We start from the raw sequence: 27,803 nt of genomic DNA on the forward strand, positions 1-27,803 counted from the left end.
TTTTCTCAGCAAATATTTTAAGACCCAGTCTCCTGTTGCAAATCACTCAGAATATGAAAAAGGGCAAAATGAATTAAAAAATTAGAGTAATGATTATTTAGAGCACCAAATACTTACATAGATTTAAAAAAAGCAATTTATTAAGTACTAAAGTTTCCTTTACCCAACTTTATATTACAATGCAATAATATTATATGCAACTTTATATTACAATTTCTTTTGAAAAAAAATTCTTTAAATAAAACCATTATACATTTAAAAGTAAAACAGTAAACTACAAATCCAAAGCTAATAAACAATAATTTTTTAAACATAATGAAAAACAAGGTAAAAGTACTCAAGTAAAAAAATTTATTATACATTTCCTGTACAATAAGTAATGATAAATATTGTATTAAATAAACCTAATGTATTTACAAATTAGAAAAATCAGTAATTATGTTGGCATAATTTGCAGTTAGAAAAAACCAAACTTATTGTTTTGAATAGATTTAAATGAAAAAATTTTGTACAATGTCACATTGTAAATGATATACATTTGTACAGTTCGTGATTGAAGAAGGTGAATAAAATAAGTCAGCTTTTTATGAAACACTACGTGGCAGTTGGTGGACTTAGCACATTTACTTTTCCTCTGCAAGGCCTCAAAATTTTAAAAATCATCATCAGAGTCAACAGCAGCTCGTCGTCGATCAAACTAAATGCATGAAAAAATTTATTAGTCTTACATGAATATTTATGGCTAAATTATTAAAAGCTTATGAACTTACATAACAAAAAAAAATTCAAATTACAAGGAAATATGAAGATTGACAGACAAATTAATGCAGAGTGATTACAAGATTAAAAAAAAAAAAAAAAATACGGACTGGAAAATAGACACTAAGATGTGTTTTTGATGAAACTTGATAATGCTTAGAATAATCATCTAATAACTTTTTTATTCTAAAAAATGTAACAGATTTTGATATTTTTAATTTCTCCTTCATTGATAGTAATTCCTATAGTTTGTTTTTCTAGGGATCGATACGGCTAGTTTTCTGCGTATAAATACTAATTGACAACATCTACTGTAATATATATACTTTTGTCAGTTTAGTTATTTAGATGACTTCAAAATTCTAGAAAATGGTTAAGTTTTAAATATTCGGGCAAGACAACACTGTTTTTCACTTTTTTAAAAATACGTTCTACAAATGTTTGATTTCACAAAATTAAAGGATGATTAATCGATTATTTCAGCATGGTTTGATATTATTATAATTCTGTTCTTGAAGATTTGATTTAAAAAAGTGGTTGGCTGCTTTTATGATCCGGTGATTTTATTAGCATAAATAACAATATTTTTACTTTCGTTATTTGAAATGAAAGTAAAAAGTATGAACTTTTACTTATACTTCGTTATTTTTAAATTAAATACAGTGCCCGCCGCTAATAAAATCACCGGATAATAAAATCAGCCGCTTTATAAAATAAAATCGGCAAGAACCGAATCGTTACAATATTAATACATGTTAAAAACATCCTTTAATAAAATCAATGCCGCCGCTTTTTAAAATCAAAATTTTGACTACATAATAAATCAAAGGTGCAATATTTCAGCTTTTATTATTCTTATTTATAAAATTTTATTTTTTTGAAGTTAAAGATTGTTTTAGAAGAAACAACAGTTACTCACAAACCTGTGATATACATAGATGGATGGTAAGCGGCGAGTTCATAGAAATCAATGTTAATTCCTTGACTTGAATGAAGTTTGGAGAAACCTATCTCACTCAACAGGGGGTCGAATTCTTATCTTACTTTTTATTGAATGAACCATAGAAGGGAGAGAAGTTTCTTTTGTTATCTATCTTAACAGAGAACATGAATAGATTTCCAAAAACTGTCTGTGCACATGTTCCATATTATTTAAGTCGTTTGAGTAAATTATAATTAGAGCACATATCATTTTTAAGTTCGTTTGGTATTAAATTTTATTAGCATGCCGAAAAGGCAGGTTTTGAGTCTTAAAGATAAATTTGCAGTGTTGCAAAACTATGATAAGCTTCCTAAATGTGCAATGGGAATGGAGATGGGGCTCATAACTGTTTCGAAGAAATGATCAGCAATGAAGAAAATGAAATGGACGAGAATTTTTCACGTTACGTAGCTATTGACGATAACCTGCAAACATCAGGAGAAAAATCTGATTCTAAAATAGTTACAGACATCAAAAATTGCAAAGTTATTTCCCATCAAGAAATGGAGGAATCAAACTCAGAAAATGAAATAAACTCATCAGTGCCATCTTCAATGGAAGTCAGAAAAGCACTTAATGTATTGCGGCAAGCTTTAGAACAAAGAGAAGGGATATCGAAAACTATAAAAACTTCTATAAACTCTCAAATGATGTTGAAAAGTTAATTTTAAATACTGCAACTCAAGCAACCATTGATCGGTGTTTTGCAAAACTTTTGTAAATTTAATTTTATGTAGGGTTTTACTTTATTAAAATAATTAAATTAGTTAAAATAAAGCATTAATGTGGTCATTATTTCAGCTTTTAAAGTGCTTGCATTTTGAATATATCGTAAAATTTGTTTTTTGTTTCAAATGTTGAACCGCCTCTTAATAAAATCAGCCGCTTAATAAAATCAAAAGAGCATAAAACGAAAGCGATTTTAATAAACGGCGGGCACTGTACTTTTAATTATTTTTTTTGTTACTATTTTTTTTAAAAAAAATTTCAATATTAAAGTCACCAAAATTCTTTCTCTCTTTATTACAAGATGAGCCTTGTATTAAAAATAATCATATAACTGGGGGGAGGGAACATGAAACTCCTTAACTGGTCGGAAAAAATAACAATTTTGGAACGAAACCGGAATCTAAAGGTGCAAAGGTCATGGATTGTTCCCTAGCCCAATGTCCAGTTGTCTCCAGACTTAACTTTGGATATGCCTGTTTAACTTCCATTTAATCAGTTAACCTTCATTGTAAATTGGAGAGAAAGATAACACACACATCCTTCCACAGAGGATGCCACCCACTGTGAAAAATCCCTTTAATAAAAACTAACAATAAAAAAAAAAATTTAAAAAGGGAGATGCCTCTGCTTTACTTGACAACTAATTCAAACCAATCAAACAATTTAAGATTGAATACACTCCCTCTGTTCTGAAAATAAAAACTAATAAAAGATGTGCTTTTAAAGATGTATGTTGTTCTTGTCTTAACACTTTAGAAAGTAAAAAAAAAAATTGAGGTGTTAAAATTTGTACAATTATAGTATAGCATCAATGGAAGGATCAAAAAGAAGCATTCACATACCTGTCCCTTAAAATAAGATAAATTAGAAAAATTATTTTGCAATTTTTAAATGTTACTTTATTTTTAAATTTTCATTGGTAATTGCTTTTTTTTTTTTTTTTTTTTGTAATAATTTTTAAAAATTTATCCTATGAAAATTTTTTATTTTCAAATTTAATGCCGTTAACAACTTATTGATTTGTGTTTCATTAAATATTAAAACAGTAAAACAATTTTTTTTTTCAATTCTATATACTGGAATTAGTTACAAGCATAATAATTTTAATTTACTTATTTTTTTTATTATTAAACTGAAATAATATCAAAAACTGAACTTCAAAAACCTTAGGAATATTAGGACAAGAAACCCTGCAATCCTTAAGACCACATATTGTTTACACAATTTTTGAGACTATCTTCACCTAGCACATAGGAAAATAGCTTTTTTTTTTTTTTTAAAAGTCATTTAAAAGTAATTTCTTTATAATCATCAGTAAAAGTCATTACACAAACTCTCAAGATAAAAAAATATACATGCTAAACATTTAATTTTAAAGATTTCACTCATAAAATCTAAAATAGATAATTTTGACATAGATAACTCAGACCAGTGGACCACGAACTAAGAATTTTTATATTTATAATAATCACATTTATATTATTATGAATAATAATTACATTTATATCCAATCACTAATTCATAATTTATTTAATATATGACTTATGCTAAATTATTTCAAAAAATTATAATGAAAAAAATAGCAAATTAAAGATAAATTAATTAATAACTATATATTAAATTATACAAAATGATACGCAATTATAAAAAAATCTATCTATATTTCACATTGAAATTTTCAATTCAAAATATGATAACAGAAGTCAAGAATAAAGAATTATGTTCCACTGATAAACAGACATTTATTCTCAACATTTAAAACAGCTCTCAATATTTCTAACAGCAGTTTCTCAACATTTATAACAGCTCTTTTTTGAAAACCACAATTTAATTTATAATTATCTTCAACTTATGCGTAAATCAACAATAAATTCAAATGATTTAAAAAATTAGATTCAAAAAATTACAATTTCAGATCTGTGAATTTAACTGTCTAGCACCTGATTTTATGACTATGATTCATAAAATGATGAAAATATTTCATTACTATTCACCTTAAATATTTTAAAAACAGTTTATCATCTTGTTTTGGTAAATATAGTCCTAGCTGCTCATGAACTATATTTATAAAGTGGGGTTCCGCCAAAAGATAACTCCATAATTTAGGGTTATAAAGCAGGAAAAAAAAGTTGAATAACAGATAAAGAAAGTGTTACCTTCACTGTTGGAGTGTTTTGTTTAACTTGACGATTCACTTCCTCTAACAGATGAACAAATTCTTTGTCATCAAGCTAAACAAACAAATTAATATATTAGCAATAAGCATGAAATTCAAACTAAACACAGAACAAAGAGCAGAAAATTAATCATGATATTCAAAACATACAAAAAAGATTATTATAGCAATATTTTTAATTTGTGAATTCATTCCCAAAATCAAAATTTTTTTTAGAGAATGACATAAATTATAAATTTACATTAAAGGCAAGAAATATTTTTGGGAATAAAAGTAATATTTTTGATCTAAATTTATTATGTCATAGCTAAAATTTTCCTATTAGGCAAATAAGCAATAATTTAAATAAAAATAGTTTTAATAATTTAAATAAAAATAGCAAATAAAAATAGTTTAAATAAAACATTAAAATTCATAAATATTAAACAAATTAAAAATATTGCTATAATAATCTTTTTAATTTGTGAATTCATTCCCAAAATCAAAATTTTTTTTAGAGAATGACATAAATTATAAATTTACATTAAAGGCAAGAAATATTTTTGGGAATAAAAGTAATATTTTTGATCTAAATTTATTATGTCATAGCTAAAATTTTCCTATTAGGCAAATAAGCAATAATTTAAATAAAAATAGTTTTAATAATTTAAATAAAAATAGCAAATAAAAATAGTTTAAATAAAACATTAAAATTCATAAATATTAAACAAATTAAAATTATAATTTTTGTTTAATAAATTTATTATTACTTTTTATTAGAAATTCAAAATAATTTCCTGTTTCAAAGAATAAAGTTACAAAAAAATTTTAAAAATGCTCATCATAAAAAAAAGGTTCTAGTACTGTTGGCTCTATTTAAACAAACATCATCGGTTCTAAACATAGTACCAGATATGGGATAACTTTATCCTCAGTACCAAATTGATTATGCTTCTCAAAACGTAATAATTAATCAGTAGAGTAACTCAAAATAAGTCATGTTATTCATAATTTTTAGTTAAAACTACAAAATAAAATAATAATTAAATATATATATTACAGTACTACACTGGTTATCATAAATTAAGGAAAATTCACAAAAATCGCGATAACTCAAGAAATTACACATGGAATTTTATGAAACTTACCCACAATATACAACACATAGTAAGGTATTAAACAACATAAAAAGAAATTATCAGACATTAATAGTAGTATAGAAATTAGCACATGTATAAAATAAACAAATTGGAAGTATCGGTTTGCAATAGAAAAAGTACCTTTAATATGGAATATGATTGCCTCTAGAAGCAATACAGCACAAACAGCGATGTGTGATGCTTTCAATTATGCGGTCTATCTGTTCAATAGGAAGTGAGAGCCATTGCTCTTGTAAAGCAGTTGCAAGCGTGGCAAGGGTCTGAGGGGGCGGATTGATGGCAGATACACGCCTCCCTAGAGCATCCCAAACGTGCTCGATAGGATTCAAGTCCGGGGATCGAGCTGGCCACTCCATGCGAGTAATTGTTTCCTGTTGAAGATAATCATCAACAATGCGAGCTCTGTGTGGTCTTGCATTATCGTCCTGTAACAGGAAGCAATCACCAATTGCCCCGGCATATGGGCGCACATAAGCATCAAGGATGTTGTCTCGATAAACCTGAGCATTCACGGTTCCCCTTGGAAAGACATGGAGGTATGTGCGCCCTCCTAAGGATATGCCTCCCCAAACACAGACACTGCCTCTTCCGTATGCATCTCTTTCACGGATGTTTGATGGATGATAACGGGTCCCAGGTTCTCTCCATATCAAATAACGTCTACTGTCACTTTCTAGACTAAACCTGGACTCATCCGTAAAGAGAACAGGCCTCCATTGATCTGACGTCCAGTGGACATGTTGTCGGGCCCACTGCAAACGGTCTCTCCTATGGCGTGATGTGAGCGGCACGCAAATGGCTGGTCGTCTCGCATACAGACCACCTTCGTGGAGCCTTCTGCGCACAGTTGACGTTGACACCAACCTTCCGGTGGCTGCAGCAAGAGAGGATCTAAGATGTGTCGGAGTAGCGGTTCTATTCCTGCGTGCACTTAATGTCAAATATCGGTCATCGGCACTGGTCGTAACAGTTGGCCGTCCTTGACTGAACCTCCTAGATGCCGAATCTGTGGTTTGAAATTGCCTCCAAAGTCTATGAACCACAGATGGACTCACATTTAGCCATCTGGCCACTTCTGATTGACTCTGCCCTGCCTCTAGTCTCCCGATGGCTCTCCATCGTAGTTCTTCAGGCAAATGATGCCTAGAGGTCATTATTACGAATTGGCTATCTCAGATTTTCAATGTCGCAATCACAGTAAAATTTGTGTGCTTTCTCTCAAACTTGGACTTTTATGCTCCAGGCAGATGACGTAAGCCGAGTGCAGCGCCACTAATTTGCATATTGCAATTTTACTCAGCTACTCTTAGTGGACAACATATGCAAATTTTGCACGGTTTGGCTTACTTTTGAAAGAGTTATCGCTATTTTTGTGATTTTTCCTTAATTTATGATAACCAGTGTATATACATTTCAAAACATGTATATACAGATTTTTTGTGTGAGGCACTTTCCTCACATTACTTTTTGAACAAGTTCCTGATTGTAGATTGCTTGTTCATACTGTATTGAAATGATTTTTGTAGTATCTTGTCTTATTACATTATCTTGGCAAAATATTTAACTAGGATTGTATATTATATTACTGTATTATATTATATTATATATTATATTACTGTATATTATATTACTGTATTGCTCTATAAGATTGTATCAATGGGAAAATTTCTGATTAAAGGTTTTATTTTTATAAACATAATATTTGTTAATAGGTTACCAGATTAAGACAGGACATAAAATTTTATTAAAAAACGTAAACTAACTTAAATTAATGTAAAATAACTTATTTAATAAATATCTAATAAATATAACTACTTGAAAAATATGAAATAACATTTTAAAAATACAGTTATTTTTCATACGGTAATTAAGTCCTTTACCTGTGTTCTGATTTGGCCAGTACGGGCCATGTTGATTATCATATTTTCTAGCATTCTTCCATTTTCTGGTTTAGCAACAGATATAGTACTTACTAACAGAAGAAAAAACAAGATAAGCATAAATAGCAAATCAAAATATTATTTACAAACTTGAGACTCACTAAACTATATATTTATAATCTATAATATGTAATAATTATAATTATTATATAATATAACTATTATATCATATAAATTATTATCTCCATAGATTACTCCATCACTATAATCTCCATAGATTTTTTTTTCTTACATGAAGTTGGCAATATTTTTATCATAGGTATATTTATTGGAGCTATAAATGTGGTTTAATAATATCTAAATATACTTCAAAATATTACCATATTTTTTATTAGAAACTTACACACAACTAGAAAATTGCAATTCCCTTTGTTCCCCCCCCCCCCACAAATTATTTAAACAAATATATATTATATATATATATATATATATATATATATATATATATATATAATAAATAAGTAAATACAAGAAAACACGAAGAAAGTTAAGAAAAACAATAAGTTTCATCAAATCGATAAACTATTTCAAAATTTGATAAAAAACAATGAATACCCAACTAAAATAATAAAATTTTATATAAAATCACTGAATTAATCATATATTTTTGTGGATATATTTAATAAACATTTTTTTTTTTTGGTTATTAATTTTCATAATTTTCCCATGTGCAAATCCATTTCAGGTAAATCCATTGCCAAAATTATTTACTAAATAATTTCTTTGTTAATTTGTATAATTTTTCCATGTGCAAATCCATTTCGGGCAAATCCGTGTTAAAATTATCTATTAAAAAAAATTTTTCTTTGATAATTTAAATAATTTTTCTATGTGCTAATCCATATTGTGCAAATCCGCGGCTAAAATTATTTGCAAAACAGGCAATTTATGTTTCTCTTTTCTATTTTATATTTTTCTTAAATAAACATCTTTTAAAACTATTTATGATCAATTTTTAAAATTATCCAGTATAATATTACCTTGCGCACATCCATTTCAGGCCCATCCTTGGTAACTAACAAATCAAAGCTCAGAATAACAAATCACTTCAGCAGTGCAGTAAGAACGACACTTTAAAACCCTCTTGTTACGCTCAATTTGCACTTTTGTTTTCATATTTTGTAATCTGGCAATCTTTCTGCAAAAACATTTTTAAATCATTCTTGAAAAATTTTCTGTCCTTGTAAGTTGATCTGATTCTGCTACTCGCTTTATAGTCCCTTTTAAATGTTTTTATTTTATTTTATTTTCTGTTTTTACATGCTATTTTTACTTTTTGTGATCTATTTTATTTGTTGTTATTTTTATAAAAAAATTTTTTGAGTGCTCCTCACACTATTGTATTAATATATTTTGCTTTGGCTTTATTGATACAATATCAGAAAACACTCTGTTTTGCGGATATAATCGTGTGGGCTGAAGAAAAGATTATATCTTTTTTTTTCTTTCCCGGTTTTATTTTTCTGGTTTTTTAAATAAAATTTCTTCCTTTCTTTTTTTTTTCTTTTTTAATATAAACTGTTGTCTGTTATTTTTTACTTATTATTCCCCCCCCCCTTTTTTTCATATGTCTATAATTTTTCTTTGTTTTATTCTTCATTTTGAACTATATATATATATATATATATATATATATATATATATATGGGTGATTCGTTTTAAACATGACAATTCGGACCAAAAAATTTCTTCAAATTTAAAGTCTTCAAAATAATCTAAAATTTCTTTTGTATACTTCTCTAGTTACACTTATTAATATCTCACAGACAGCAGTGTAGTTTATTGACATTTGCTTGAGGAAAAAAAAATAGAAATTCACCAAATCTTGAATGCCAGGAAAATTACATATTAGCTTAGAAGTTTAAAAAACAGTCATTTTAGCTCAATAGTAAGTAACTCAACTTAAAACTTTATGTTAGATGGACCATAAATTGTTTAAATTAATTATTTTTATCCACTGTAGAAAGAATCAAAAAAATTTTTTTTGCTGATTTGTACAGAATAAAATTGTGTATAATAATCAATCATTAAATGAATAAATAACTTTGATTATATCCAAGCATATTACAATCATACATAAACTTGGTATTAGGTTAATATTTGCTTTCCCTCTTTACAGTTTTAGCAGTTAAAAAAAAATTCTGGCAACACTTCAATGTCCTGGCATTCATAAGCCAGGATAATGACAAATTCGCCATTTTATAGCATATAACTTTACTTTAATTTCATATTTTGGCCTAAGACGTTTATAATTTGCAGAAAACAACAGGATTTCTTAAAATAACTCAGATAAATCTATGTAGTTTATGTTATTAATGATATCAAGAAGCCAGGAAAATGACAACACAAAAACCTACTCACCTTGAAAAAAATTTTTTAAATAGATTTTGAACCAGAAAATTGGTTCTTTATTCATGCAACAAGACATGTTCATATAGGAGGGTATCTAATATAGGAGGGTATCTAATCAATCTATTAACATAAGATATTGATTGCTGGCTCTATCTATTTTGGTTATAAAACACTAAATAAAAGTAGCCAGGAAAATGACAGATTTTCTTGGGACAAACAAGATATTGACAGAAAAAATTAATTTAAATGAAGTTTTTGTAAATAATACCCTCTGCGTATATTCTAGAAATGCTTACGGTTCAGATTTTAAAAAAATTAGATATTGAAAAATGTATGGGAAGTTTTGAAGCTAGTTATTATTGGAAACATTGTTTGAGACATGCCACAAACATTAAATTTTGAAATTAAATTAAATATTTTAGCTATACAAAACAATCAATGCTAGTGCAAAGTCATTTTAAAATGCTAACACCAATGTTATTTATAAATTTTTTTTTTAAAAAGTTCTTTTAGTATTAGATCTTGGAGCAAGGGACAGTGAATCGTCATATTTCATGAGAATCACTCATATATATATCCATAAGATATTTTTAAAGAAAAATAAGTGTTATAAACAATGCATTGCCATCACTAAATTAACAATACAATGATTTTAAATTTGTAGAGGTGAGCTGAAATTGATTTGTAAAGTATTAAACAAATTTGAGATGTGAAATATTAAAAACTTTCAATGTGAATATCAATAGATGTGAAATATCTTATCAACTATATTGTTGCTTTCGGAATTTATTTTGCTGTCCAATTGAAAATCAAAATTCGGATATCTACTTTATTATAATTTGTTTTAGCACATAGATATATAAGATTTATAAACTATTTTTATTTATATTTTTAATATTTCTACAAAATAAATCAAATTATTTTTTTGAAAATTAGGCACTTAAAATATTTATTTGAATTAGGTTAATAACATTCAATATACTATAAAATTGTTTCTGCTTCCTTGATTGTTTCACTTTGGAAACTGAGTTTAATCTAAGGCTTATGCTTTCAAACATTTCACTTTTATTAGAGGTTTACTCAATATGTTAACAGTCAGACACCAAATGCATAAAAAGACTAAAGTATAATTACAAAAAAAAACTATAAAAAAAACTTTTTATAAATATAACTGGCAAACTAGCAAATATGTTCTTTAAGAGTCAAAATTTAAACTCCCCGCAATTATTTTTTTATGTTTTCATGTGCTATCATACGTAAAATATTGAGAGATATTTCTGATATCATCAAGCATATTACATAAAATGTCAATTAAGCTTGATTTTTTTCAATAATAATAAGAATCAAAAGACAATTTAAACAAAGCATTTTAATAAATATGATACAGTAGACAGAACTTATATTTAAATACTATCAGTAGAATTTTATTTAAACAATTTAAATATTAAACTACGGAATGAAAGAAAACAAATTTATATTAATTTACACATTATATTGTAACTATCACTATTTTTCTTTCTTTTTTTTTTTAAATTTAAGAACATTTGAAAACAAGAAACACACTACAAATATATACACTAGTAATATATATACACTAGTAAAACAAAATACAAATATATTAACAAAATAATATATACTAAAATAGGAAAAATAGAATATACTTAATTTAAAAAGAGATTGATTGATAATAAATAATTATTATAAAATGTGTACATATTTTGCAAATAAGGCTAAGAAAATATAAATCAGTCAAGAAAATTAAAACATAAATAAGGAAAAATAACTATTATTTCATTAATATAAATAGATCTTGTACAAAATAGGAACAATTCAAAGAAGCTTATGTGAATCTCTCATATCATCACAAATCATAGCTTTAAAATACAATTTAATGTCAAACTATAGAATAACCCATTAGGCAAACAAAATTTTCACCAAACAGTTTCCTAAGAACATATTTCACATGCAATATAATGAACTGATTAGTAAATAAGACAAAAATATACACTCACATCTACCACGAGCTTCTTTTGATAACACTTGGTTTAAAATATGATTTTTGAATTCTTCTTCTTTCGCTTTTTGTTCTTCTGCTGCAGCTTGATTTCCTTGAGGACCCTGAAAATATTCATTGAAATTAACAATCATTAACTTTTAAGCTAAATTTTAAACTTTCATTTTGCACATCAAATATTAATACATGTATGAACAAAAAATATTCGGATGTCCTAGTTTGTCATTTATCTGCAACGTTATTCTTAAAACCTTACAATTCTAAAACTATCGTAATTAATTTCTATAACTCATAGTATTTTTTATTTAGTAAATTTTATTCTACAATATTTCTTACTCATATAAAATTCTCTTCCACAACATTTATTGTACTATTGGTGTATTGTATCGGGTATATATATATATATATAATTTATTATTTGAGTACCATAGAAATAATATCCAAATACAATTTCAATCTAAATATTTCTATTTGAATAAATACAAGTTTTAATCTGAATTTTCTGTTTTTATTTCTGTTCTGAATTTTCTGTTTTCTGTTCTGCATCAAATATTTATACAGTCAATATTTTATTTTGCTTTCATCTGCAATATGGCTTCAGAACAAACTCTTGCATACACAAAGTTTTATTTCTAACATCTAGTCTTTTGTCTTTTTCTACTTTTTACAGTTCTTTTTCTAGGATAGCACTGGAAATTCTGTTCCCTGATATGTCACTCCTAAAAAATCTGTCTCATGATATTACATGTTCTTGCGAAAGTTTACATCAGAATAGATCCTCAGAATACAGCAGTTTAACAATTGCATCAGAATAGATCTTCTTCTGGTTACATCATGGCCATGAATATTTTATTCATCTAATATTTTGCCCGCACAAGATTCAGTATACCATTTTGTACAAATTCGTAACATAAGTCAAACATTTTTCAAACTGAACGTGCTGAATTTGGGCAATAACGGGCTTATTATCAGCACTTTATATGTATCAGTGTATATTTTAAACATGGCTATAACTTATTCAACGTCAAATTTGAGAGTGTGCCTCTCTTGACTAGGGGCATGTATGAGCTAAAAGAATTATACTAAAAAGAATTTAAAGCAAAAGAAAGGAGTTTAGAATATTTTCAACAAATAACCAGTTAAGATAACAACATTGAAAAAGAAAGAAAACAATTAACCCATTATGGTAATTCTAAATATCAACCAAGACAAATATATTTTAAACACTGAATGCGACTACTTTGACATTATAATGCTACTTTTAAATTAAAATTAGAATTGTTGTCTTATTAACAAAACTTTTGTCTTTTTCTGACATTGCCTATGAAGAAAAAATACAGATACATTAAAAACGTTCATTTTTTTCTTCAGTTTCACGAAATTTTAACACAACTATTGTCCAGCTTTCAGGAAACTGCTACAACAGACACAAGAGTAATACCATTTCTAATGGTCGAGAATTGAAGAAATGGCACATCTATATTATAATTGACCTATCTAAGTACAGTAACCTTGAGCCTAAAAGTTGGGTGTCAGGAGTAACACTTGGGGAGATATTTCCTTATCATCATCTGTTACAGCAACTACAACCGCCAAAGCACCAAATGGATTTTAGACTTTACAAATTTTTTTTTTTAAAAAAAACATGTAGAGATTTGCTGGGAAGTGGCTACAAGTTATAACCTGTAAGTTTTATCCACTACAGTGATTTATTTTCTTGTTAATTCCTGTACGGAAGTTGCTAAGACTGGGGAGATTTTTGTATCATAATCTGTGGCAGAATAATCGCCAAGTCTTGGGAACTTCCGTGCAGTGGCCCACGAAAAACTAAAAAAAAAAAACATCACAGAAAGGGACCAACTCGAAAGGTATATCTTGTAGCCATCCCCGGGAAAACATCAACATGTTTTTTAATAAAAATTTTGAGAGCTTAAAACCTATTTGGCACCTTGGCAAATCTAGTTGGCGGCACAGATCACAATACAGAAATATTCCCCTAAGACTTGGCAATTATTTACGATACGAGAATCTTCCCGTGCTAATTAAAGATGGAGAGTACTTTCATTATTCATATATTTATTATACTGCTGCACATCTTGAGCTTAAAAATTATATTATTAAGCAAACCTAAATAATTAAGCAAAGAGATAAAATAATTGATAACAATAAGACATGAAAGCTAAATATGTTGTAATCTAAATTGTCAATTTAAATATCTTTAACATAAAAAATAAAAACAGGTGAAGATATCGAAATATTTCCAGAAAAGCTCAATTTTTAAAATAAAAATGTGAATGATTAGCTTTCAATCAGAAAATTGATCTATTATTAGATTACAATTATAAAAAGTTGTGTAGAAAAAGCTTGTAAAACAAGTTTTAAATTCTAATTAACCAACAGAAAATATTTATCACAGCATTTGTCGCATCATACATACGGCATTTCTCTGTCCTTGTAGCTCAGCCATCCGTTTGGCTCTTAACATTTGCAATTCCTCGTCTTCCATTTTCTTATTAGCAACCTATTAACTATTGTAATCAAGTAAAATTATTTAATAAACACAACGAATTTGTCGAAAACTAAAATTTAGTAGCAATTTTTCTGTGCAGCAGACAAATCCAAATATGGAGTGTGAGTTGAAGTTTAATTTCCGAACTTTAATGAATAAATTATTTATGAGGTTATAAATTTATTTTTTACATGTTATTTGTAAATTAATATATTTTTCCTAATGATAAACTTTTTCTTATTTTATAAAATATTAAAAATGTCTTTAAGTATTAAAGTATGACTCCTCACTGTTTTTTAACTGTAACTTTACTGGGTAAATTGTTTATTTACATTTTCATCAAGTACCGACTGCTCTGGCACTGAAAATCAGGACCCTAACTATTTAAATTAAATAATTATCAATAATTTTATGACATAAATAAATTGCAGATATTTTAAACAATGGGAGTATTAGGACTCTGGCAATTATTAGCTCCCGTTGGCCAGCCAGTTACTCTAGAGTCATTAGAAAATAAAATCTTTGCTGTGGATATAAGTATATGGCTAAATCAAGCTTTAAAGGGTTATAGAGACTCCCAAGGAGGATCTGTACCAAATGCTCATCTTCTTAGTTTATTTAGTAGGTTATGCAAATTGCTTTTTTATAAAATAAGACCTGTAATAGTTTTTGATGGGGGTTTTCCTGAGCTAAAACGACAAACCATTATAAACCGTCAACAGCGAAGAGCAGAAAGTAAAGCAAAGAATAGAGACAGAGGTTTAAAAATTTTAACTAATTATTTAGCGTCTCAAAATCTGGCTGTTGCAGGCGGAAGTGGCTCATCATCTCAGCAAATTATTAAACCTAAAGAAAAGGCACGAGATGAAATTTTTAAATTGCCACCAATACCCGAACCAGCATTAGATGGAGGCTACGAAACATCCGATACTGATTTGATAGAATGGAAATTTACTAATTTTAGTAAAGAGGATATAAAATACTTGAATCAAATCGACATAAATTCTGAAGATTTTGATAATCTTCCTCCTGATGTTAAACAAGAAATTTTGAGTACGTTAAAAGAAAGCAGGAAACATCGAACATGGGAACAATATGTCGAACTTCCTGAAGAATCCAATGAATTTTCAAAGTATCAGATGCAGTGTTTACTTAAAAAGCGAAACTTGTCTAAGAAATTAGAAGAAGTTCAAAAAGATTTGAGAAAAGTCAATTCTGCTGATTTTATTGCTCAGTACACAAATGATCATGTGGTTGGTGAAACTAATAAAATCATGTCTGATGATACTTCACATTATGTCCTATTGAAAAAAATCATACACAAAAAAGAAAAGTCAGCTGATCAAGAATTAAATGAAGATACTTTAAATGACTCAATGGCTGAAACAAAAAACACTTTCATTAAAGATATGGAAAATATTGATGTAGATAATTTAGGTGAATATGAAACCATAACTATTAAACAGAAACAAGATAATAAAATAAGTGCTACTAGAAATGAGATTGAAGTGAAACAAGAAAGTTGTTTCTTTGATAATTATAGTGAAGAAGATGTTGATGATCCAAAAGAAATCCAACTTCTAAATACTGAAGATTTGTCATCTGTAACAGCTTCATTGCCTCTGAAACCAAAGAATGTAGAAAAGCAAAGTTATGAAACCATTGAAGATATAGAGTCATTTTTATCTAACCCTAATTGGGAAACAACTTTAAAGTCTGATAATATAACTGAGCAAAATAACATTCCTGGTGATATTACTGAAAAACATAACATTTCTAGTGATGTCACTGAACAAAATATTTTTGACGATGCAACACAGAATGTCAAAGTATTTAGTGATAATCATGTTTTGAATTCAAACTCTCAAAAAGAAACTTCTAATTCTAAAGCAACTACACTATCTGCTATGCAGAACATTATATTGGAAAATAACAAAGATTTAAATTCTATTCCTCATCAGGAAGTCTCAAAAGAGTCTGATTGCAGCAATATTTTTGGTGATTCAATAACTTCTGAAAGCAAACTGAAATCACCATTGAAAAGTATTCCTTCAAACTTGAAAAATAATACTATTGATATTTGTTCCAGTGAGGATGAATTGATACCTTGTGATGAAGATCAAGAATCGGTTGCAAGCAATGTTCCCGCAAGAAACACGTTCATAAATGAAAAATTGATTGATATTTCTAGTAGAGAGCAACATATCTCAGATAAAACTTCTGTTGAAGAATCTCTTCGTGGCACTGAAAGTAAAAGTTCTATATTAGATGATCCTGAAAACTATTCATATGATGAAAATGTTTTACCATCCACATCCAAAAATAATTCTCTTTCAAAAGAAGAAAGAGAAGCTGCCTTAATGCAATTGCAAAATGATCTAGAAACTGCCACTGCAGTTCTAGAAGCTGATCAGGCAAAAACAGACAGGCAGAACAGAACAGTTCAAGAACATATGGTAGAAGAATGTAAAGAACTTCTTCAACTGTTTGGAATCCCGTACATTGTGAGTCCCACTGAAGCAGAAGCTCAGTGTGCCTTTTTCGATTCTGCGAACATGACTCATGGAACAATTACTGATGATAGTGATGTGTGGCTCTTTGGTGGCAAAAGAGTGTACAAAAACTTTTTCACTCAACAGAAATATGTTGAATTTTATAAGGACATTGAAGTGTTCAACCATTTCAACTTAAGTCGCAAAAAGCTAATAAATTTTGCAATGCTAACTGGCAGTGACTATACTGAGGGCATTGATGGAGTTGGTCCAGTGACTGCGATGGAAATTTTGAGTGAGTTTCATGGAGAGGATATTGAGGTATTGCGTGATTTCAAAGAATGGTGGACAAATGCCAATAAAAATATTACCACTCCTGACAATAAAGTTCGCTCAAAGCTGAAAAAACTAGTTCTTGATTGGAATTTTCCTGATGAAAAAGTGTTTGATGCTTATCTAAATCCAGCTATTGATCAATCTACTGATAAGTTTACTTGGGGTCGACCTGATTTGGACGCTCTGCGGGAGTATACTAGAGAGCGATTTGGATGGAATAAAAGTAAAGTCGATGATGCTTTGCTCCCTGTTATTAAAAAACTTAATGAAAGGGAGTCCCAGACTCATTTGGATAGTTTTTTTACTGTTAATTTACAAAAACAGACTAATTTATTTCCAAGCAAACGTATAATGTCTGCTTTAAAGAAGATGACATCACCAGAAAGCAAAGAACTTGATAAAAAAGAAACAAAATGCACCAAAAGAAAATCTAATGCTTCCAAAAATACTACAACTAAGAAACTAAAAAAAAAATCGACAGCTAAGGAAATAAAGAAAAAGCCTAAAGTTCAAATTCAGGGACCTGTTTTAAGTGAAGAAAGTTCAGATGATGAATAAAAGTTTAAAAACTTTTCTTACTGTTACAGATGGGGTGTAAAATAAAGTCAAATAAAAAAATGCTAAAATTCAATCTGATCTATATTGACTATTGCAAGATCATTATATTTATTAAAATTGTGTATATTTGTTTATTTATTGTTTTTCAAGCAGAAAGTAGTTTTTAAAAATTTTTATTTTTTTTATATAAATTATGCTTGTAACACTGAAATTTGTTGTTCAATGAAAATGTCTCTACAAAAATGTATGTTCCATTTTTTAAGGGGGAAAAAGTTTTAAGTTTTCTAGCTTAAAAAAAAAACACAAATACTTTTTATTCTGACATATTTATTCAATAATAGATCTGCATCTAATATATTTCATTATATTTGATACACTGTCTAATAAATTTTATATTCTTATTAATTTATTTTATATTTCTAACAAATTTCTAATATTTTGGATTATTTATAGACATTATTCTATTAAAAATTATCATAGTTATATTTTTAATAATAGTTATATTTTTTAATATAACTTTAAATTTGGTCCAATAGTTTTATATTTGTAAACAATAGTCCCTAAAGTGTATAAATAGTTTATTTTATTTATTCTCTATTGTTTGCATGTTTCATTTATTTTAAATATTTAAAAGTTTATATTGGGGAAATATGTTATGGCGAAATACAATTTTGTTGCCCTTTGAATTTTTTTCAAATTTTTTCAATCACTATTCTTCTAATAATTTAATTATTAATTCCTTCTATAAATGAACAAATAATTAATTTTTGATTGGACATTTGGCGTATGATTTCTCTGATACATTCCTTGTAATCAAAATTTTAAGCTCAGTGGTCGGATAGATTTAATTTTGATTTTTTGTACAAACCTGACGAATTAAAATTGACTTGTTTCTCGGCTGCATTGTTTGTAAATTATAAATTCAATGTTAAAGTTAAAAATTAATTTTGCTAGCTGATTAATCTTTAGTTCAAACTATTTTTTAAACCTTGTTATTATTTTAACAGCCAACATGTTTCAAACACCCAAAAAAAAAAAAAAACTTTTTTTTTTTTTTTTTTGAGCACTTGAAACATGTTGTTATTTCCAATTGGAATTTTGGGGAGTAAATGACGTTTTTAATCAAGTAATAAGTTGTGAATTTGTTATTACTATGAGATATTTATACAAACTGTAAGAAAATAGCTTCAGTTTGCTAATTTAAATCAGCAAGTAAAATTACTCATTTTTGCCTGCTTTCATCATTTACAAGTCAACAGTGCAATCCAGTTTATCTGTAATTCTTTTATTTAAATTTTCAATTATATCTATATCAGCAGACTGTGCCCAATGATATGAATTCTCTTAAAAAAATTTAAAATATGCATTTCAGAAAATTTAATTACTTTTAATGTGTAAAAATGACTGTATTACATATTTTTTTTAAGATGTATTTTAAATATTCATTGAGAAATTAAACTTTGTACAAATCTTCACCATATGTTTAATATAGATGTTCTTATATGACTGTGCCTTAATAATATTTATACATCAAATATATACTTTAATTTATTTGCTACTTAGATCATTTTTTATATATATAATGTAAGAATCATTTATTGTAAAATATTGATTTTCTTGTTTTTTTTAGAAGTAAATGTTATATTAATTTATTTTAAAATTTTATATTTGCCTGCTTAAAGTATATTATAACTTATTATTATGTTATATTTACATACTTTAATCATCTTATAAATAATCATCTTATAAATTTTTATTTTGTTTTGTGTTGTTAATGTTCTTTTGTACTGTTTACACTTATTTTCAACTATTCAGAAATGAAGTTTGGTTTTTACACAGGGGAATCAACGAAAACTGTAAAATACAATATCTGTATTCTTTTATCATTTGTTCTTGTACGTATTATATGTTTGTTAAAGTTTTTTTTTTTTTAACTCATACTTAGAGGAATTAGACCAACCCTTTTGACCATTTATATAAAATTTTGTTTTGAAAATACGTGGAACTTATTGTGAGACAGCTTCTGTAGTGTATTATAACTGTAATTCCTGTTTTTATTTATTTTTTTTTTTTTCTCTTTTGAAAAGTTGAATGGATGATGGTTCTGAATGACATTTCAGTGAATTTAAATAAATTAGCTTTAAAGTTTAACAGCGATAGGAAATTTTTATTGAATTTATTTATTATTCACAATCTTTCAATTGGCAAAATTTCTCTTACACTCTTTTAAATTTTTTACATCCTAGAGTTCTCAGTCTTTGTGTTTCAATTTGCTGCCAAAAGAGAGGCTTTCTAAGATTACTCATTGACTGTTTGTTTCTGAATGCACTTGGAACTTTCTTTCACTGAGATTTGTAGATTTTAAAAACCTGAGAAAATAAATGTTGTATAATTAAATTTGATTAAAATAAGATTTTTTTCCGAGAAATCTCAAATTTTTCAAAAATGTTACTACCCCACTAAGCTCTTCAATAATACCTACTGGGTTTAAAGAATATCATACTTGTAAGAAACACTAAATATTTGATGTATCCATACTAGTTATAAAATTCTAATTTTACACTTGTTAATTTATTTAATTATCTGTTTATAAATTTTTGAATTTCCTATTAACAATACAATTATAGTTTGAAAATTGTATCAAACAATATATGTATGCTTCCCATTATTGCAAATTTTTTTAAAAGTTTCAATAAATAGTTTTATTTTTTACCTTGTTTTATAGATTTTTTTCCCACAGTACTTTTTAATTTCTAGGGTGTCTACAAAAACTGCCAAATTATTATTGACTACATTGATGCTCGATTAATTGTGAAAATCCTGGTATTGTAGTAATTGGTACTACTCCATTAATTAATTAAGTATCACAAGGAACAATTATATGTTGCCAATTTTTAATGACTCTTGCAAATTGAATAGTATTTAAAATAGTAATTTTTATTTACAGTTTTTTAATATTATATTTTTAGGGTAAATGGGAAGGAAAAAAATACATGTTTGTGTTTTAAAATTTTATTTTTCCTATTTATGTTTAAATTTTAATGTTCAAAGTAAAATGATTTTGCATTATCTCTGTTTTTATTTCATTTTAGGCTTATTCTTAAACATTTCAAAAATGTTTAATGTAGGGAACATGTAACATTATATTTATTATGGTTAGCTCTTTTGTTTTATTCTTTTATTTGAGTTTTTTTTTTTTAAATTTAAAAGCCATAGGTTTCAAACTAGTTTAATCTTGTGCTTGCTGAACCCTTTTATGCAGAATTTCTATTAAACATATTTTTCGTGTATTTTCATTATTTATATTAATCTCGGAAAAAATAATTGAAAAATATTGTATTTAGCAGTTTAATAATTTATGGTTATAAAATACAGTAAGAAACACTGGTGTGTGTGTGTGTTTTTTTTTGTTTTTTTTTTCCTGCATTAAAGGTAAAATTTTCCGAAAACGGTTCAGTTCCAAGCAGTAATTTTTAAAATGTGCACTTATTTACATCTAAGAGAAAGCATTTTTCATCATTAAAATTTCTTTAATTTACACAATCAATTATTGATAAATTATTAAATATGAATGGAAAAAAAAATTTCAACCTACTTTTTCTAGGATTTTATAATTTAGTACAAATGTATTTCCAATTATTTAACAATATTTTTTTATTAACTGTTGGACTGTTTTTTTATGATAAAAAAAAATACCAAAATATATTTTTGCTTGTCATTCGGACATCAGAAAAAAATATATATATAAAGGGGATACTGGTGTGCCATCTGCATAACAGAGTTAAGCTTAATAAATATATAACCTTTTATTGACTTTTTTTTTACTTCTATAGAAAGCCAAGCTGATAAAAGAAAAGTATTTGCCTTTTATTTATTATGCTATATTCTTTCTCTGAAAGTTAACTTGCTATTTAATTGAAAAGAGAAAGCTTTCATACTTACCTCTTTATTTTTCTTTTGAGAGAAATGGGATGTTTCCAAAACTATATAATTAAAGCAGTTATAAAAGAAATTTCCAGTGTGGTGATGCCCGACCATTTGGAAAGGAGGACCCTTAGTTAAATATTTATGCTTTTGAGGTCGGCAATGTGAGAACTTGTTTTGTCAATTAAAAGCAATTTAATTTCTCCTATGAAAACAAACCAAACTTGTTCAATTTTCTAAAAAAGCACAATCCCGCAGTGGACTGATCGTTAAGACGCGGTTCCCAGCAGATCACCGAAGTCAAGCATCACTGGCTACGGTCAGTGTGCGGGTGGGTGACCACTTGGATCAGTCTGCGTAAGGACCGAGGGTGTGCGGTATGGGTCCTCGTTAAACTGTTCTACTGTAAAGTGCTCGATTTCGCGTGCAGGTCGTTGGGCTACCGAAGCGGGGGTGCCATTCCCTCTGCAGAGGATCAAAATTGTGATGGCATGTCTTCGGATCATCCTCAGGGATGTTTCCCAGACCGTCGCCAATAGCCCATTGTGCAGATCTAGTACGACGTAAATGAACTACAACAACAATAAAAAAGCACAGATTTATTATTCTACTTAATTTTTTAAAAAAAAATTTAATTAATATTTATAAAACATTAGCATGTAAAAATAATGAAAGAGCTTGCACGCATTATTATTTTTTTTAATGAAATTAGACATTTCTCTTTGTGAAATAATTTTAATGTTTTGGACTAAAAAGTTTCTGTTACACCTACCTTTTGTTCGCAAAAATCTTTGAACATTATTTGTTTTCATGCCTAAAAAAGTTTTCTTTAAATGATTAAAATATGGTTTGTAAATTATAATTTTTTTTTCTTTCATTTTGGACAGTTGGTCAGATTACACAAAAGATTTAAAAAAAAATTATAAAATTTTTTTAAGCCACTTTAATTTTTTTTTTTCATTCATAAGGCTAGGGCAACCATTCGTGGGTCATATGTGACCCCTGAGTTTGAAGCTAGATCAAAGGTTGCCACCATATCAGAGGTTTTGTTGTCACAATTTATATGAAGACCCCAGAAGAAGAACAGTTAGTGTCCATAAAAGCTGATTCGGAAAATAAAGGATATTCCACAGCGCGGCTCAACTTCACTGCATCATAACTTGCGGAGAGTCAGTTTTTTCACTGATTTGACGCAATTTAGCAATTCTCAAAATGCACAGATAATAATGCAATTATCATTTTTGTGAAAATGGACATAAACTGTTCTTCCTTCATCTTCATATTCCAGCATAATGCTGGAATTTTTTTAAGCATTATACAGCAGTATATCTTCAGATCTGAAAATTAACATTTTAATTTAAAACATTTCTACGTTCTCATTCATTGGTTTTAGGAAAACAAAGTAACAAAATAAATGAATCATTTTAAAATAATAAGGTTCATATCAATGTTTACAGTGATTGCATTTATACTTAGAAATGATTTTGAAAAGGAGAAAAAATAAATAAAGATAAAAATATAGAAAAAGTGCAATTTTAGAGTTATTCCAAGATGGTAAGCAGAAATGTCAGATTTCATTTAAATTTCAATTTCAGGCTAAAAGTGAACACAATGTTTAGGAATACACACATAAATTTGAAAGTTAATGTCTTTACCACGTGCCAGAATAACTCCATAACTTATATCCACACCAACAGAGGTCGAAAGAAAACTTCTATAGGTGACAAAGATGCCCCAGCCAGTGACAGATGAAATTTGAGAGAGTTTTATCACTTTTACAAAGATAGGCATATAGAATGGTGTTTTTCAAATCCTTGAAAGATTTGGTTTTTTCTTATTGGTTTATTAATCTTCATGCTAGTTCTTCATACAATTTTAACCCCTTAAGGCACAGATTTTTTGAAAAAAACCGGCCAAAAAATTCTGCTCAAAGGTTTCCATTTGTTGCCGCTTCTGATTCAACTTTTCTTTTGGTGGACAAATTTGATATACTGCGTTTTTGTTCCATAGAAAAAGACTTATATTTTATTCTTAAATAAATAAGTTATAGCTTACAATCCTATGTAAATGATAAATATCAATAAAACGATTTTTTTTCTTCTAACTTTCACATTGTTATTTTCAATTCTCGATTATATTCGAGTGTGAAAAATTATAGCAGTATAAAATACAACGCTGCTCGAATTATCTCGAGTGTGCACAGTTTGGTCTGTTTAGCGTGCTCGAATTAACCCAAGCGCACAACTTAAGGGGGTAATGTAAATTATATGTGTATTAAACAAATATTGTTTTCAAATGTATTATACTAGAACAACTTCATAACTAATAACCACTCCAGTAGAAGCCAAAAAATACTTCTATCGATGACAAAGATGCCCCAACCAGAGATGGAAGTAATTTGAGAAAGATGCACATTTTCACAAAGTTAAGCATAATTTCTAGAATATTGTTTTTTACAGCACTTCTTATGGTTAAGATAATCGTTGTTTTTAACTATATTGTGCCAGAATAACTCCATAACTAATAACCACACCAGCTGAAGCCAAAACAAAACTTCTATCAATGACAAAGATGCCCCAGCCAGTGATGGATGCATTTTGAGAGAGCTCTTTCACTTTCACAAAAAGAGCTGTTGTTTGTGAATCTGACAGATTTGACTTGATTGCAAAATGTAAGATAGTACTTCGCAGCTGCATCATTAATTCGTGAATCCTGGCAACATTAATACTTAGTATAAGATAAAACACAATGAGAACAGAAAAAGAAACCACAATGTATGTTTTTTTAACATCATCTAATCCTCTGTTTACTCCTAAAAGAGAAAATATGTTTTTAGATTCACTGCAAAATTCAAATGTGATGTAACACTTTTTCATGCAGATATATTTAATATTTACTATATATCTATAGTATACTATATATCTATACCAGGGATGGGCAAACTATTTTTGGTCGAGGGCCAAAGATCGAGAAAAAAAAGTTTGGTGGGTTGAGTAAAAACTTCTAAAATAAAAATTCTAACTTCTAAAATAAAATGATGTCAACTCATCAGTGAACGCATGGCACTTTAAATCAACTTTGCGTTTTTTAGTTGCCATTTTGGTGTGAAAAATTTTTGCAAATAACTCAAAAAAACAGTAGCCATTTTATACATTTAATAATTTTTCCATTATTTACTTTGACGTTGTATGTACGCAATTTTTCCATACGCAGTAAATAATGTAAGAACTCGTGCCGGCAGAAAAATCCGTTCGCTGGAGCTTAAAATGCAGTCTGTTACACGTGATGTATTCACCTATATTAAATTCCGTGTGTTTGCTCCTCGAGAAAAACAAACCCTCGTTTGGAGCCATTCTATAGCTATTCTATAAAGAACTTCTGCTTACAACATTTTATCAATTGAAGCTGACTGTGCTAACCATTTCCATCAATTTACGTTTAGTAGAAAAAAATTGAGAAATTAAAAAGGTCATCAGTACTTTGTTGAAAAAGAAGGAACAAAAATAGCTTTGAACAAAGTAGACACGAAAATGGATATATATTGTTTATATTCGGCACGGATCGGCAAGTTAAAATTCTGTCCGCGGGCCGGATAAAATCTTCCGGCGGGCCACAGTTGGCCCGCGGGCCGTAGTTTGCCCATCCCTGATCTATAGTATAGTATACTATATACTAAGTATACTATATATCAATAGTATAGTATACTATATACTATTATCATATATGATAATAGTATACTTATATGATAATAGTAGTTTTCTATAAGTATACTTATAGAAAATAGGTATTCTATTGCATGACTTAATACACTTGTTTAACTTTCTTTTGCATGTAACCGTTTTTTATATGGATTGTTTTTATGCAGTCTGTTTGAATTTACTTTTAATGTGATTATATTTTAATTGAATATGCTTATTTTTTTCAGCTAATAATGTTATATTTAAATATGTTTTGTATTTCAACTTGGAATTCTAAAAATATTGGTTTATGGTAGAGGGGGAAAAAAGGGAAATATTTATAAATTTTTAATCTACTAATCATAGTATCGTGCGTGCACTTACATGCAATAAAAATGATACAAGAAGCTTTCATTAAATATGATAATTAATTAAAGTGTGAAAAATATGATAATTAATTAAAGTATGAAATTCGATACAAAAGAATTAGGCATAAAAAATGGCAGAAGATGTGAAAAACCAATTCAAGAGAAAGAGATAGAAATGTACAGTTTGCTGCTTACTGTTTGGAAAACAAGATTTATTGTTACTAAGTATCAAAATTTATAATAAAGTTTATCAACAGAAGGCGCTGCTAACTGGACATATACTGTATTCTTCTTCTCACTTGAATTAGTTAAGGTTTGCGATTTCTATATCTTTACTGACTAAGGTGAAAGGGGAGGAATATGAATGATGCTTTGCTTACATTAGACACTGAATTCAGGGATAAAAATAACAACTTTCAATGGGGAGAAAATTTTAAAATTTGTAAAGCAAATTGCATTATGAATAATAAATTAATTCTTACATAAGTGTGACGAAGTTGGAAAATTGGTATATTTTTGCTAACAAAGGGGCAGACGTCCAAAATCACATAAAATTTACTTCTATTTGAACGACTTTTGATTTAGTTATGAATAAATATTTGATTGTTTACTCACTAATTGTGAGGCTCACAATGTAAAACAAGCTGCAGAGTAAGTATCCATAAAGAAAAAAGAGAGTGGGAGACAATACGTGTTGCACTTCAATTATCAATGAATTCAATTTTGCCATGTGTAAAATACAGCATTTCAACAGAAAGGATCTCAACTCTGCATTCACATCACAATCCCTAACTTTGGAATCTAAATTGTTTTGCAAAAAACACACATACTTGCAGACGATGCAGATCAGAATTAAGCATAGCCCAGGCACCCCATACAAATTCAAAATGTACAAGATGTGAGTAATAAACACAAAACCATTGGCTTCATTATAAAATTTGGAGTCATTATTTACTTTTAAAGTAAATAAATATGCTTTCTTGAAGATTTCGAAACCGTTGGTTGATGTTAATTCAGAAACAGCTTTTGCTTCTGAAAGAAGCAAAATAAATACCAAACCAACAATGCCAAAAATAAAAAATATTTTTCCATTGTTCCGCTGAGTTTTTGAATGTTTCAATGACAGTATTGGTACCTTTTTTAAGGTACTTATTAGTTTTGATAAAGCAGATTTATATGCTAGGAGGACAAATCTTAATGCAAAACTGCAAGCTGTTGCTGATGTCTCGGAAAAGGATAGCATTAGTGGCACGTTTGGTTGTGATGCTTTATATATCCTAGCTAGTAAAGTGTAAAGAACAAATATGCTTACAATCCAGCAATAAATCATGAAAGATAGATCAAGTAACAATATTTTTCGATTGTTCTTAGATCGAGGAATATAAATTCCTAAAACTGAAAAGAATCTTAGAAGTACATGAATTTGAGAAAGATATGGATATGAATGAACGTGTTTGTGTCTGAAGGAGGATTCTCCATCCTTAAAATCAAAATGTATCCAATTATTATCTTTTGGAATCGGATTCATATCAGTTCATAGAGTAATATTTTTAAATTACCAGTATTGGGTACTAAATTTATAAAAACATTCTACTTTTCTTTGTACATCTGTTAGTTTGATAAACTGTCATTTTTAAGATAGTAAAAAATCTTTTGCTAATAGCGAGTATTTGGTATTGAATTACAAGTAATATTCTAGATATCTCTATGTTGCTTTTGGTTTGACGAGTAACAACTGCTGAAACTGCAAAATAAAATCATATAGAAGTCGGGAATTTGAGAAATGGAAAAATGAATTCGTTATTGAATTTTGATTCGAAAGACGTGTATCTAATTATTAATTCCTTA

At 28.1% G+C, this 27,803-nt stretch overlaps 2 protein-coding genes across 2 annotated transcripts; one reads left to right on the top strand and one right to left on the bottom strand.

The window, feature by feature from the left end:
* Positions 1-334: 334 nt before the first annotated feature.
* Positions 335-14,737, bottom strand: PDCD-5 (programmed cell death 5). The gene is made up of 5 exons (XM_043038703.3): positions 14,529-14,737; positions 12,090-12,195; positions 7,666-7,757; positions 4,627-4,701; positions 335-697 (listed from the first exon to the last, which is right to left on the bottom strand). The coding sequence occupies exons 1-5, from the start codon at positions 14,595-14,597 to the stop codon at positions 653-655; spliced, it is 387 nt and encodes a 128-aa protein (XP_042894637.2). The 5' UTR covers positions 14,598-14,737; the 3' UTR covers positions 335-652.
* A 181-nt stretch (positions 14,738-14,918) lies between these two features.
* mus201 (rad2 superfamily protein mus201) lies at positions 14,919-18,111 on the top strand. Its single transcript, XM_071186627.2, has one exon. It carries the CDS (start codon positions 15,044-15,046, stop codon positions 17,984-17,986), a length of 2,943 nt encoding a protein of 980 aa, XP_071042728.2. The 5' UTR covers positions 14,919-15,043; the 3' UTR covers positions 17,987-18,111.
* Positions 18,112-27,803: the final 9,692 nt, after the last annotated feature.

Source organism: Parasteatoda tepidariorum, chromosome 9 (genome assembly GCF_982258835.1).
Source record: "Parasteatoda tepidariorum strain Cologne lab strain chromosome 9, Ptep-v5.0, whole genome shotgun sequence".
Lineage (NCBI taxonomy): Eukaryota > Metazoa > Arthropoda > Arachnida > Araneae > Theridiidae > Parasteatoda > Parasteatoda tepidariorum.